The 14,780-nt window shown below is 33.9% G+C and overlaps 1 protein-coding gene across 7 annotated transcripts in view; it reads right to left on the minus strand.

Annotated features, from left to right (window-relative positions):
- The window catches only part of RYR2 (ryanodine receptor 2), a 364,829-nt gene that overhangs the window by 123,975 nt on the left and 226,074 nt on the right, over positions 1–14,780 (minus strand). For all 7 annotated transcript variants that reach the window (XM_021391077.1, XM_021391074.1, XM_021391073.1 and 4 more), the window contains 11 exons: positions 13,595–13,803; positions 12,396–12,748; positions 11,902–12,016; positions 11,420–11,580; positions 10,598–10,757; positions 10,244–10,330; positions 9,275–9,501; positions 7,552–8,350; positions 6,833–7,033; positions 6,600–6,705; positions 2,529–2,672 (listed from right to left, as the gene is read on the minus strand). In XM_021391077.1, coding sequence (XP_021246752.1) covers positions 2,529–2,672; positions 6,600–6,705; positions 6,833–7,033; positions 7,552–8,350; positions 9,275–9,501; positions 10,244–10,330; positions 10,598–10,757; positions 11,420–11,580; positions 11,902–12,016; positions 12,396–12,748; positions 13,595–13,803 — 2,562 coding nt within the window. The remainder of the gene's footprint in view (positions 1–2,528; positions 2,673–6,599; positions 6,706–6,832; positions 7,034–7,551; positions 8,351–9,274; positions 9,502–10,243; positions 10,331–10,597; positions 10,758–11,419; positions 11,581–11,901; positions 12,017–12,395; positions 12,749–13,594; positions 13,804–14,780) is intronic.

A 14,780-nucleotide genomic window follows, 5' to 3' on the forward strand; every position in this document is an offset into this window, starting at 1 on the left:
TCAACAACAAAAGCCCCCATTTAAAATCAAAATACAGAAAATAAATCTAATAACATAAAAAATATGAAGACAAATAAGCTTTTCACAAAACAAGCAGATTTATTCATATATATTATTTTTAAAATTTTTGAAGGAATTAAACTCTATTTCTTTCATATATATTATTATCTACATAAGGAAAATTATACTGTGGCATATGAAATTGCAGCACGATTTATTTATGGGTCTAAGCTGCGTATTCTGTCAAAATTTTTGTAATGTTCAAGATGAAACAACTGAATTTAATCTATTACTAAATGAAAAGGACTATCAAAAGAAATAAATAATATGGCTCCAATCAAATAAATGGGATATCTACGTTTGCAGTTTGAATTCCAGTTCTAACTAAGCAAGAAATCCATATCCAGAATACCTGACCAGACACATTTATCGATTGCAAAGGTTTGGAAAAGTTCTGCAGGTTAAAACACAGAAAACATATAATATCAGTTAAGATTTGATGCCACAATTTAGAAAAATTACTCATGAACAAAGAGTTAAGACAAAATATTTGCTGTAGACAAGTGAATACAGTCTTCTTTCCAGTTTCAGGGAACTTCAATTCAGGTTTGGAAGACTTAATCAATCTAGGACCCTCTCAAGTTACAGTTACACACTAGAAAATGTTGCCTTTGGTACTCACCTAGCTAATCAATTTTTTTTTTCCATGTCAAGTGGATAATAGAGCAAGTTTGATAAGGGAATTTTTATAATCCCTGTTGAAATTCAATATACTGAGAGATAAACATTCTGGTGCTGAAGAATATTGTTTATGTAGCACAAATATAAAAATATTTTCAAATTAGAAATTTTTGTGTTGAACATAACAATTTTGGAGTAAAAAAAGTGAAAGCACTCAAAGAAAGATATTGACCAAGAAAAAGAAAATATTTAGTTCAACAAAGAAAAGAATTTGTGCTATTACATGGTAATACAGCGTAAGGGAAAAATGTAAAAAGAGCACTGCTTCACTAATATTGTCCAAACATTGCACTCTTGATATTTATCATACCACACAACATTTCTAAGTATAAAAGCCCTTAAAAATAAATAAAATAATGAAATGTGTTTTGGCTGATATTTCAGAAAGTACCAGGACTGAAACAAATAATAACAAAAAGGCACAAACACAATATTATGCTTCATTTGTTCTTTGTGATGTATCACATGAGCAGACTGTCAGTTCCCTCCTTGTTTTAGTAAATGCAATACTGCATCCCAATTACTCAAAAGTCTGTCTATATCTTGTTTGCAATGCTGAACCTAAACAGCCTAGTCATCACATTAAAAACAAAATCACAGAATCACGTGGATCGTTTTTTGCTCTGATGGGTTGAATGCGACTACCTCGGTATAATACTGCCTTTGTATTAACTCATATGTTAGAGAGACAAATACGTTGTGTCAAGCTCTAAGCTTACTGCAAGAAAAATGAAACAAGGAAATTGTAGTATTCATCACAACACCGTGCATAAAACCTAGTCTCTAATTATCACTGTGACAACTGAAGTAAGTTAAAATCTGCAAGGCTAGAAAGCACGTTTTTAGGAGCAGAAAAGTATTTCTTCTTATCACTAAGTTAACACTAATATCTGGCAGTTAAGTTGCTTTTTCATTATATAAGCGTTTCAGGGAAATCTTATCCCATAATATTAAGCACTTACATTAAGCAATCAAGTCAAAAGTCCAGTTTCCCTAGGAGTTCTATGTAGTCATTGAATAAAACCAAGTTTCTACCAAACACAGTATAATTAACCCATATGCCCAAAATTCATTCCTCCTAGTAGAGCAGCCAAATATTCAACCAGAAGTCCATTCCTGCTAGTAGCACAGCAGCTTCAAAAATTAGAATATTTACTTGTCACAACTGACAAGTAAAAAAGTAAATAAAATTCCATAATCCGTTGGCCACAAGTAGAACTCGGATGCTACTAGTAATGATTCTTATTAAGATGGAAAAGTAGAAAGTGACAGAAAAATTACAAAGCAACAATCAGCATCTTTAATTTTAGGCTGGATGGAGAGACTTTCTCCAAGTGTAGCTTTGCAAATTATGGTCTAATTGTGCAGTCTTTTTTCAGTTGGTAACCTTCATGCAAATACTGATTTGGAGCTGGTGCAGCTGATTTTATGAGCAAGTTCTCATAATCAGGACCTTGCTACAATTAGTCAGCATTAATTCAACAAAAATCAAGAAATGTTCTGTAAAAAATATGAATAAAATGAGGATCAAGTGTAGGGGGGAAAAAAAAACAACCCACAACCGAAGCTTCCACTACATCCCACTGGGGAAGAAAATCTGCTTATCATAAAATATAAAGAAAATATTATTCCAGCTGAGCTTGTTTAGAGTCATAGCTACAAATACTGAGGTGCACAGATGTTTCACTAAAAATCCACCTGATTTTTGCTGAAAATAGAACTTTCTTCTCTGTTTATTTTGTTATTTGGAATTAGAACACAACAAACTGTGATTTAATGTTGCTTACAGGATGTCTTTGCATCATCATCGACTGGCTTCTCAGCTTGCTTCTTCTTCAGATAGGTAACTTTTTCCATAAGGTATAGGAGGCGACCCCTAATGGTTAAATCACTGTTTCCATCCATAGTTCCATCTTCATCCAGTTCAATTCCTGAAATCATAAATATATAACAAATAGTAAAATACTAAATTTAGACAAGTTGCAGCAATGATTTTTATTTTCTGTGTAGAAACAATCAAACTGAACTACGCTGGTTCTGTTCTACCAGAACTATAAAAAAAAAATTGATATAAGTTTAATCAGAAGTTTGGGATAAGTGCAGATCAGGTATATGTACAAGGCAGGAAAATGCAGAGAAGGATCGTGTTATTCTATTAACCTAATGTAAAAATTGTGTACTGTGATACATAAAATACATAGCAAATATATTTCTCTCAACGCACTAGGGATGTTTCTATGCTAACGTTGATGTTTATGTTTTGGACTATGCGCTCAGAACTATATATATACACACTATCTATAAACACAGTAGGACTCAAATGATAATAAGCAAAGAGTTTGAGATTCTTTAGGTAAAACAAATCACAAAAGTGAATGAACTTAAATTACAAGTATCATTCCTAATGACTAGTCAGAAGAAAGTAGCCACAGTGACCATTTCACGTGATATACTTTATAGCAAGCTTTAGAACTGTAAGAGAAAAAAAGTTACATGAGGCTTTAGGGAATCACAGACTTGCTGAGGTTGGAGAGAGTCTCTGGAGATCCTCTACTCTAGCTTCTCTGCTCAAAGCAGGGTCAACTGGTTAATTAGGGCAGATTGCTCAGGACCACTCAATTCAGGTTCTGAATCTCTTAGGATGGAGACTACACAACTTTCTGGACAAACTGTTCTTGAGTTCCACCCACTACCCTTACAGTAAAAATTAAAATAATAATAAACATTTTAGTTTTAAATAGAACATTCTGTATTTCAATCTGTGCTGGCTGTCTTTTGTGCTGTCACTAGACATCACTAGAAAAGTCTATCCCAATCTTTTTTACTCCATCTACCCAACAGGTGTTTTTATGCATTGATATAATCCCCCCCATGAGTCTTAACTTCACACTAATCAAGCCCTCTTGGCTTCTTGTTATAGGAAAGATGCTCCAAGAATTTAAACATCTTTGTGGCTCTCCGCACTGGATTTACTCCAGTGTGCCTTTGACTCTTGTACAGGAGAGCTCATTATACCACTTTTTACTTTCTTCTTTCATGCATATGGTTAAAACTGAAATAGCAATTCTGACCTGCACACATTACTCATGCTAAAATAAGCTCGAAGTAAAAACGCCATTCAATTAAAAGTTAAAAGTTACATTACAAGTTATTTTATTATATTTAGTTCTAGAAGTGTTACTGATGTTAAACGTAAGAAGGATTATCAGTAATTTCATATTTTAGATGGAATCACATTGCCATCCAAACTCTTTTGTAATCTCTTGAACCAGATTAACAGTAAAGATATTGAAATGTCTTATTAGAATGCAGAGCTGCTCTGAAATTAATCAAATGAAATGTCTGTTTTCCCACAGTTGTGATGTTTCCTGAGCTGTAGTAGTACTTTACTGATTTGCAAACTGTCAATATAATTGTCTCTTAGTCATTTCACTAGATGTGAAATGTGTCTAGCTAATCCAACAAAAATGAGACTTGGCATATATAATTGTTTTACTTACTTTGCAATAGGCATGTTTTGAATACAGAATAATTTATTACACTCAACTGTAATACATCATCTGACCCATAAAATTAATCCTCTACTTGTAGATTATGCGAACTACTAATTCACCATAAAGAAAAGAAAAATAATGACAAAACTAGACCAAGTAATTTTAAAAGTGTGTAGTTATATGAAGAGGCTTAAGAAATATGGAAAAAATCAAGAGAACAATGAAGCCTACTCTCCTCTGTTTTTTTCTAAATAACACTTCTTTATTTCATCTTTGTTTTCTGTCAACTGATAATCTTCTTTGAATTTTCTTTCTCCCTCCTTTTTTCATTCAAAATAAAAATATTTAAAGTGTCAGAATACACTTTTTTCAAGATTTTGATTTATACCGAATAGAAGTGGAGCACAAAATACGCTCAAGGGCAGCTCAGCTAGGTATAGGAATAAGCTGGCAGGAAACTCATGAAGTTCAGCACAAAAAAAATGCTAAGTTTTGCATCTTAAACAGACCTACCAGATGAGACAGTAACATTTGGTTTGAAGTTGTTAAAAAAGCTTTGCAATTTAACCTAGGGGGTCTTGTTGGAAAACAAGTTAAACACCCATCAGCAGGGCACTGTAGGAGCAAGGAGAGATAAAAATATCTTGTATTAGCAGAAACATAATCAGCGTCTCCAGGGAAATTATTCATTACTCAGAACTCACAAAACAACATCTGGAATAGCAGATTAGGGCTACTCAGTACTAGAGAAATACTGAAAACCTGGAAGACATCCAACAAAGGCCCATCAAGACTATTAGTGGCTGGACTGCTTATCCTATAAGGAGAGGATGAGGGATCTGAACTTGTATCCTGCAGAACAGAATAGCAGTTGATCGAAATCTATGAGGAAGATGTCAAGGCAGTGTAGCCATGCTCTTTTCTGAGGTGTACAAGATACGCTTGCGAAACTAAAATAGGCAAGATTCTAAAACTGAAATAAGGAAAAAGAATAATTCATCATTACGATACTCAAGCCTTGCAACAAGCTGTCCAAAGATATCTCTGCACTTAATACTTCTGAAGATCCAAATTGACAAGGCACTCAGTAAACAGGTCTGAATGTTGAACCTACTTTGAGAAGGAGGCTGCAAAAAAAGACCTTCAGTGGTGTTTGATACTTTAATGTGCCCGTAATTTTTTCAGTAACAGAAGTCCAGCCTTGACATGGACCAATCCAACCAAATTGTCTTGTAACAGACAAGATATCAACTGTCCTTGTTCTACCAGTAGAGGAAATTCATGTATTATGATGTCAGATATTGATGACATGTTTTTATTTATTTGTATATTTTAAGGTAGTGAAGTAAATAATTAAAACCATTACTTCTGGTTAAACTGGGATCAGTAAGGAATGGAATTCAGTAGGGAAAGTGCTGGGATGCTCCTGCCTAAAATTCCTTCCTTGACTGGATAATTACTTTAAAATATAACATTATCATACATGCCTATATTAGCTTTTTTTTAGCTAACCAGACACAATGTTCAGCTGCCTGTTTGCTCATGCCATCTGGCAGTGTCTCTTTCATTTTTCTTTTTAAATAGTGTATTGAAATGAAATGAAAGGATAGGTATCTTTCAAACAGCAAAGCAACAAAACACATGCTTTAAAGAAAACTACGCTATAACTGATTCACAGATACAAGCTTGACATTTAAAATATAATTTTTGTTACTTTGTTTTTTATTGATATTTTTGTATTTTTTACTGTATTTCTCATTTTAATATGGCATGGAATTTAATAATTGTTTCTTAGTAACTAAAGTGAAGAAATCAAAGCTACAGAAATTTAACTGCTCCTTTTGCACTTTTCTGTTTCAACAGATTAAACATATATGTTTAATCATGTCTTAGAAGACTGATCCATTATTATTACATTATGTTTCTGTTATATGGTCATATTCAATTTCTTAGAACAAAAATATCCTATACTGACCCAAGTGAGCAGAAAGGTGAGGGGATGACGCAGAGGAATTGCTTGAATAACAGATGAGCTAGACTTTTCCAATACATTAAACCCAAATAAATTCCCAAATAAGTAGTTGGAAAAAAAAAAAACAAAACCAAACATGTTTCCCCTCGTGAAGCAAAATGTACTGCATTCTATTCTAGTTTGATAGTTTGACCACTATACCACTGAGGATAAGAATATATAATTTTTTTTTTTTAACTGCACACTCATATTTTTATAGGTCAGTATTTATTGGTGATATAATGCAACCTCTAGACTACTTAATTGCTTTTATTTCCCTAAAATTATTTAGAAAGACAGTTTCTAAAGCTAGTATAATTTCAAAAAGAAAAGTGTTCAATAACAGGACTTACCACAGTGTGTCATTAGGTCTTCATGGAAATCCAGGAGCTGATCCCGAATTTCTTCAGGGCAAGGACAATCAGTTTTATCATCTTTAAAGTTCAGCAGCATGTTAATCTTAAGACAGAGAATACAAAGGAAAGGCAAACAACACTTATTTCTAAAGGAAAATATCTGAAATAAAAAGAAACTCTGCTATACATGGAGTAAAAACAAAAAATTTATGGTGAGATGTAAACTATACCTGCTCCTGAGGTGGGGATCGAAATTCCTTTGTTTTTCTAGCTGTCAAGGCAGCAGACATGTTCAAGGCCTGCATCACTTCATTATACCGGAAGCGCTGATTCTCTTGAAGCTTGGCCACAAAATCATCCGAAAATGCTACAATGGCTTCTATCCGGTGTCGTACCTGGCAATCACACAGGTACTGGAGTAGATGACACATCTGAGAAAACAGTATCATACAAGTCAAGCCAGGAAGACTTCCCTGTAAATTAATGCAAATAAGGATAAATTCCTTACATAAGCAGTTACTGTCAAATAAATTGACTGAAATCTTCATTTTAGTCATTTACTGCATCTGAAGTGATCTGCAATACATCCTACACCAGAAATATCGGCTATCTGAAAGAGATTTATGTGCCTTGGACATAAAAGAAAAATACTTAGGACAATGGATTTACTCCTTGCTGCAAGTGAATTTCTTTTCTGTCTGAATGAACAAACACAAAGAATTCCCTGTTAATTTCATTAAGAAGGAATTCAGTTTCACAAAACAGTTGTTTGATCCACTGTGAACAAGTTCATGTAATCAGAAAGATACTAAATCTTGTCATTTCCCTTAAGGAAATAAATTCTTTATTTAACCACCATTAGATTGCTCTATTCCTTGAAAGAGAAATTACCAGGTAAAGAAAAACGGATCTGAGAAAAAACAGGAACAACCACTAGCATAGCAGTTACCTGTAGTTTAACAGGTTCAGGAAGTTTCATCTGAAGGAGTCCTTCCTTTGGCACTTGTTCCCCTCTGGTTTCTTCCTCTCCTTCTGACTTGAGCTCACCTGTACTCAGCTCCTTCTCTGAGAGATCCCTTTCATCCTCCAGACTTGCAGCTTCTTTGAAAACCCGGGGCTCAATCAACTGCAAGATGTGTTTCAGATCCCCATTGTGGAAGATTCCCATAATTAGGAGGGTGTAGAAGAGCTTGATGAGAGGGACAAACAGAAATTCTGTAGAACCTCCAACTGGGTCTCTGACATGGAGGCTGCCCTCCTGAACAGCTTCAGTCAGCATCTCTATTGTTTTGGCCTTTAAGATTTCTAGTGGGAATTCAGGACTGAACTGAAAGCATTCACTGTTAATGCTCACAAAACTCGGTGAGGAGAACTGCATTCTTGGCCTTAAGGAAGTGCTGAGTCCTATACCAGGGAGGCCATGTTTCTTGTTTTCATCAGGAAACAAGGTAATACTCTTGGTCTCATCTGTCATTGGAACAATAAATTCATTATTCATCATTAACCTGGCAGTTGCATAGGTATTGAGATGGATGTCTATGAGTAAGTCATAATACCCTGCACGTAATAATCCTGGCATATATTTATTCTCAATGGCATATAGAAGCTGAGATTCATCCACATGGCTACACATAGCATGGGCCACTCGGTTGTTCCCTAAAGCACACACAGCTGAATACAATCGGAGAGTGTGGTAGTGAAATTTCAGCAGTTCTTCTTGTTCTGTCAGCTCTAAAATATCAATTGTTCTGCAGAGAAAAGAACAACAGAGTCTATTTCAGTGCAAAAACTCACTTAAGAGAATGAATTCTCCTTATGGATAACAGTAGCACAGTATCATTTCTAGGGACGGACTTTTTCACTTTCCAACTTTCCTATGAGAGATGCTGTGAACCTAAGAACCAAGGATCAAGAACACAGTTTAATCAACTGCCTACTCAAGTTTCTCCTAAAGTACAATTTCATCTGCTTTCAGCAGGGAAAGCTCAAATTGACTTACTTCACATAGAATAATACATACAAGAATTTGGATAACTGAAAATGACTTTTTAAATTAGTATAGGTTGAGATATTTAAGTCATTTATTGTATTTAGATCAGGGGTTTCAAAATGGAAACAGACTAATGAGTTAATTTGCAGAGTTTGGGGGTTTACTTTTCTGTTTGTTTAGAATTCTTACCAAAGTTTTTACTGATTATCTCTTCAGGTTTGGCATAGGCAAAATGCCAAGATATTCAGATAACAAGGAAATTTCAAAGATACATTTTTCCAACTGCTAAAATTAAATTAAGGAAGAATAAAGTACTGGGATAATTAAATTGGTCACATTTTTTCTACCATATCAAAGGGAAATGGATCTTTGCCTACCTTGCAGATTATCTTTAATAATTTGTAAACAATATTATTTTCTAATTCAAAAACTACACAAACTGTTAAAGAGTTTGGAGGAAAACTAGGAAGATGCAGGTTTTAAAACAACGAAAAATAAAATTAGAGTAAATTTTTAATATTACCTAAATCAAAACACATTACCTTTATTTACTTGTGTTATAAACACAGAAAAAAAAATGAGACAAAGAAGGACTTGGGCTTCTCTTCCAGAAAACTTGACTGCATGTCTATCATAACTCCAATTTAACCCAGATAAACTTTTACACATGAACAATGTTAACCTGTTTTCTTCAGGAATATGAAGGGCCATGAACTGCAAAGGATTCAGGCACTGTATCATCCAGCCTTGACGTTCACTGATCCTAGAGACATCAACTTTCAAGAAGTGGTTTGGCACTCTGCTCCAAAGCACATGAGTCAGAAACTGGACATGGAGACGTGGAGGACACTGGGAGACTGGGTTTTTGTGTTCACTTTTGAATAAACCAGCAGATAATGGCATTACGTTCTAGAGAATTCCAACATAAGAGACAATCAGTTTCATCATCTGTACCAAACAAGGAATACATAATATTTCTCAACAAATATATTCAACATACAGTACAGTGCAACATGAAATGTTCAGTAGTTTGTACAATCAGCTGGTAACTGTTGGCAAATTAGCAGTAAGAAAACATTTTCCACTATATACATTTTTTTTTTTAATATCTATGTTTGAAAGAGAAGCTTGTAGAGAATGTGTTCTCTTCCTTGGACCAGAGATTTGAATCTGATTTTTCTTTTACCTCTTTTGATTTCTAAGTCATCCACACATACAAAGCACAAAAGTCAATTATAGTCCAGTTTTATTGAGTGTGCTGTTTAAATATATCTCAAAATTCTTTTAAGGCTCTAACCTAATCGACTGATACATTGGTCATCCATGTTCTGTTTACAGAATAAAATATCTGCCTTCCTGATCCCAGTGATTTCATTTCATCGTGAAGGATGAGATTTAGAAACTAAAACAAGAATTTGCAATATCTTCTTCCAAAGCTAATCAGTTACAATCTTTCTCATCCAATGTATTATATTTTAAATGAACAAATTAAGAATAGACATAACAACAGAGCAAACACTTGGAATAATAAATACGGGTTCAATACCATTGAATGCAACATTTAGGAAAAAAAAACAAAAAACATAAGACATATTATTTCTAAATTTGCAAAAATGCAACAACAACAGAACAAAACCCCAACATTATTTACCTTTATTCTACCCAATTCAAACTGGAAAACATTGGGGCTTGTAGCTTGAGCAAATACAGCAGGAAATAACTTTGTACTTGGTTCAACCTACAATCAAAGATGCAGAAACATTTAATCACTTAAGATGGCAAAAAACTATTATATATAAATATTTATATATTTAAAAAGAATATATTTAAAGCCATTAAAGGAAAATCTTTGAATAAAACTCCAGAAAATACAAATAGAAAATTACTATTTCAACAATGGTAATTACTTTTTCTTCCAATCTTGTAACAAACTTTCTAACAAAATGCAATCTGAGGATTCAGTTTCTCCCCTTCCCATTAGAAGACACCATCAAAAACTACTCACTTGATAGTATGTGCCCAGTTCTTTGCCATTAGCTGTGAAGGTCAGCAGGCCACTGGCAGCATCAACTAAGCAACCAATCTCCAGACCGTTATTATTACGTCCTTGCCCAGGGCTCATGCTCTCTCCTGCGCATACCATGTAGCAGTTGCTGCGTTTTATACTGAATGTCAAAAAAAACCAAATAAATTCTTAGATGGTACATATACTTCATCTAGTGGCCTGCATTCAACAAACAGCATCAGAAAAGAGCAGCCACCCTAATCAATACCAAAATTAAATGAAACAGACTAAATAATTAAAATGAAGATCACAAAATAGGTAGGAGCTCAAATCTGTTGTAAAATTTCAGAAGACAAAATTAATTTTGAAAATTAATGCTTTAAATTGCTTAGTGTTAGACATAACAGTTTCTGATACAGAACTCAAGTTGAAATGCTGAAAAGCGTTTTCACACTAATTCTTGCTTTCTCAAAATCAAAATAAATATTCCAAAAACAAGGCCATTTTGCTTTACTTTGTACCAGTTCAATAGCCAGCAACTACAGGACTATTGTCTGAATGACTGAAACTGCATATAAAAGCTGCATTACTCTTCTACTTTTCACTGTCTATTGATTTGATTAGACCATTACTTCTCTGTTTCTTCACAAGCAATAGGAGAGAACACTAAAAAGTTAAAAGAAAAAAGTGATAAAAAAAAAACAACAGAAAAGCCACACATCAACTCAATTACATTAAATTCAGTGGATTTACAGCTTATAAATTGTTAATTACCTCTATGCATGGTAAAATAGGTATCCTTTTAAGAAAATTGTAACTAACCTCTCATGAACCTTCCCCTTTTCATCTCCCAGTGTTACTGTGACAGTACGCACTCTGTCCAAGTCAAAGCTTGTGTCATATTGATGGAAGTCAGATGTAATCCAGCCTACCCAAACATTAGCAGGTTCTTGACCAGGAAATATTCTCACTGAATAATAGTACTGTCAAAAAAGAGTCAGTAAATATTAGTGTTTGGTTTTCTGATGTATCACTTTGATTCACAATTCATTCGTTGTTCTAAATTCCAAAAAAGTCATCTCTTAAAAAGTAGAATAAGCAAGTACAAGTTAACTAAGATTCAGCTTAATTTATGGCTTTCTATATGAAAATTGGTTTAAATTGACAGTCAAGTCAAACCAAAATAAATGTTAAATGCATGCTTAAATTAAAAATTTTGCCCAAAAAATTAGTTTCTGAAACTCTTACAAGCAAGAACATGTAGTTATACAAAAGGCAAAGGCACAAATCCTTTGTTACCATACCGTGGAAGTTTGCATCAAATAATCATAGTCATCCCTATCATCTGCTAGCACATCCTCAGTAAGTCTTGCAGAATGGCTTGTGCTATAATCTGGCTTTGTCCTCCTAAGCATAAATCTGTAATAAGATAAATTAAATCAAAATATATACAAAAAGCTCAATAGATCAGTACATATACACTGCGTTTTTGTACTAATATTGTTCTGAGAGTGCATTTCATGTAATGATCATAGAAGCATTTACAATAAACTAAACCAACTGGTTCCAAATAGCTGGGGGAAAAAAAAACCAAACAAGCAAAAAAAATGCACCAGTTTTATGCTTAGTTTTAATCTGTATTTCGCATATGAAGCAATGTATGTATATGAAAGTTAGTTCTTCCTCTTACTGCGTTATATTCAAATACAGGATAGAATTGGGGATAAATCTCTGCAAACCAACTGGCAATTTGTTCAGACAAGAAAAAGAAAGAAAAAAACCCTAATGCACTACAAACCTTTGTTTAAGACGTGAAGGCTTTTCTTGAACATAATCTTTATGGTTATTTAACTCTGGTTTCGTGGCATCTTTTTCTCTTTCTGTCCGGTCAGCTGCTAGATGACCATGAGCAGTTTTCATTAGAACCTCAAAATCAGAATCAGCATCGTAATCCTCCAAATCGTTCTTTGGGCCATAAAGACCAGTGCCTGGTAACCCTCCTGCAGCTGTTCTGGAGAACACTTCAGCACATTCAATGGGCATACTTAATCGAAAAAACATGACATCTGTTTTACTGTTCTGTGAACCAAAAGACTTCTGTGTGACCTTCAGGCAAGGGCAGGTGTCTATGGTTCCATCAATTCTCATTACCTATCAAATGTAAAAACATAGTTCTTTTGAAGCTGATGCTTTTCCCGCTGTTAAGCATTCAATTCATATGACTAGAATAAGCACTTTTGACATGCAAAGCTTGCAACCATACACTGTTAACAGTAAAATGCATTGTAATTATGCACTCCCATTTCAAGGGGAAATAAATACTTCAAGGAGTTCCTTCATTAAACACAAAACACGAAGGAATGTTCTTTCTCATCACAATATTTAAAATATAAGTTCAACATTTCCAAGAATAACACATCACAACTAATAAAGTATACAAGCACAAAAAAGAACACAGATTTTTTAAAAAACTGAAGTGATACTCATTGGCTGCCATTTCATCGATTTCAGAAGGATTTCATGATAGACTTAAAAGACACAAATTCAATTTCATCAAGATACACAAGACTGAGATGTAAATGTTGACACAACTAGCCAATAAATATGTACTAAAATAACACCCAATTAGTTATGGAAAATCACTTTTTAAAGCATATATACCAGAACACATGGTATTCGTTATGCAGAAACACCTAATTTCTGGAACTTCTTTATAAATATATTTCTCACTTATTGCTCAAGGAGTTCATCTTGCAGAAGACATCTTGTAGAATTTGTCTCTAAGAATCTCATGTTTACATATATGACACACTCCGTGGATAAAGAAATACTATCAATCAACTCCACTAAATGTAACAAATTTCTAAGAGGTGCAAGGTTTGTACAGAGTTGGGACAACATACCAAATTAGAAATCTTGTCTAAAAGTGCAAAAGTAGAAATGTAAGCAAAACAGACTCATATAAGTGTTTTCAAACACTTTAAAGTGATCACAGACCTCAATATGTTCATGATTTTGTGGCACTGGTAGAAACTGAGGGAGCCTTTTACTCAGCCAAATGGTAATGTCTCTGTTTGTATTAACAGCAAAGGGTTCATACCCTTCCTGTAAGCCACAGATAGTGAAATATTTTAGGGTGCTGACATCTTTTCCAAAGTTCATTCTTCCCACTTGAGATGGACCCAGGCTGCACACAGGTAGAAATCCTGAACACAAGAGGAAAGAAAATGTGAGCTGTATATTACAAACACCAGATAATTTTTCTCTTCCATAACACAATTAAATGTAATTTTAAAATTACATAAAACCAAACAATACAAAAACAAGCAGTTATCTGAAGCACATCACCACCTATATGCCACTAAGTACCATATCTCAAATATCATTCTGGAAATAAAGCTAATATCCATTAATCTCTTCACACAGCTGTCAATTCACTGCACAGAAATCTAAGAGTACTTCATCAAGCACCCCCCTCTGCTAAGATGGTAGAGTATTGCCAATTTTACTCCCAGATCTAGAATTTGTTATACTACCCCTAAAATTCCAGTAGTTACGGTATTTTGAGAGAACCTCAAAAATTACTTCCAAAGTAATGTTTCCTGTCCATACAGTTACATTAGTGGGGGAAAAAAAATGCATCAGCAGCATGCTGTAGATTAAAAGAAAAAAAAATGTTAATTTTAAAGAATCATACCACTCTGTGATATTGGTTAATTAGAACTAACAATTTGATACTGTTGCTTCATAGAACTTACATGAGGCTTTTTTTCAGTGGTGGGTTTTTTGTTTTGTTGGTTGTTTGTTATTACTTTTGAATCAACACCACATTTGGATGCATCTGCTTTCCTATTATTTCTCTAGCACATGGAATTTACTTGCAATTTCTTTGCACTTTTTAATTTAATTTTATTTTTTTTTTGCTCCCCCTCAGGTTTCAAATCTCTTATTTCTTCCACCACTTTTGGTCCCAGCTCATTTGACCCAGTCACTAACAGAATGTAACAATAAAACCTAAAAATATTTAAACTCCAGCTGTTTTCCCTTTTAAGAACATGAAATATCAAGATCTGTTCAGTTAGTCCAGCACACACATTTTTCTATACTTACATATTTTTGTATTTTTCATTCATCTATGTATATACAAAATGCTATATGTTGCTGCACAGATCAAATATTTCAT

This window comes from Numida meleagris, chromosome 3 (assembly GCF_002078875.1).
Source record: "Numida meleagris isolate 19003 breed g44 Domestic line chromosome 3, NumMel1.0, whole genome shotgun sequence".
In the NCBI taxonomy this organism is placed as follows: Eukaryota; Metazoa; Chordata; class Aves; order Galliformes; family Numididae; genus Numida; species Numida meleagris.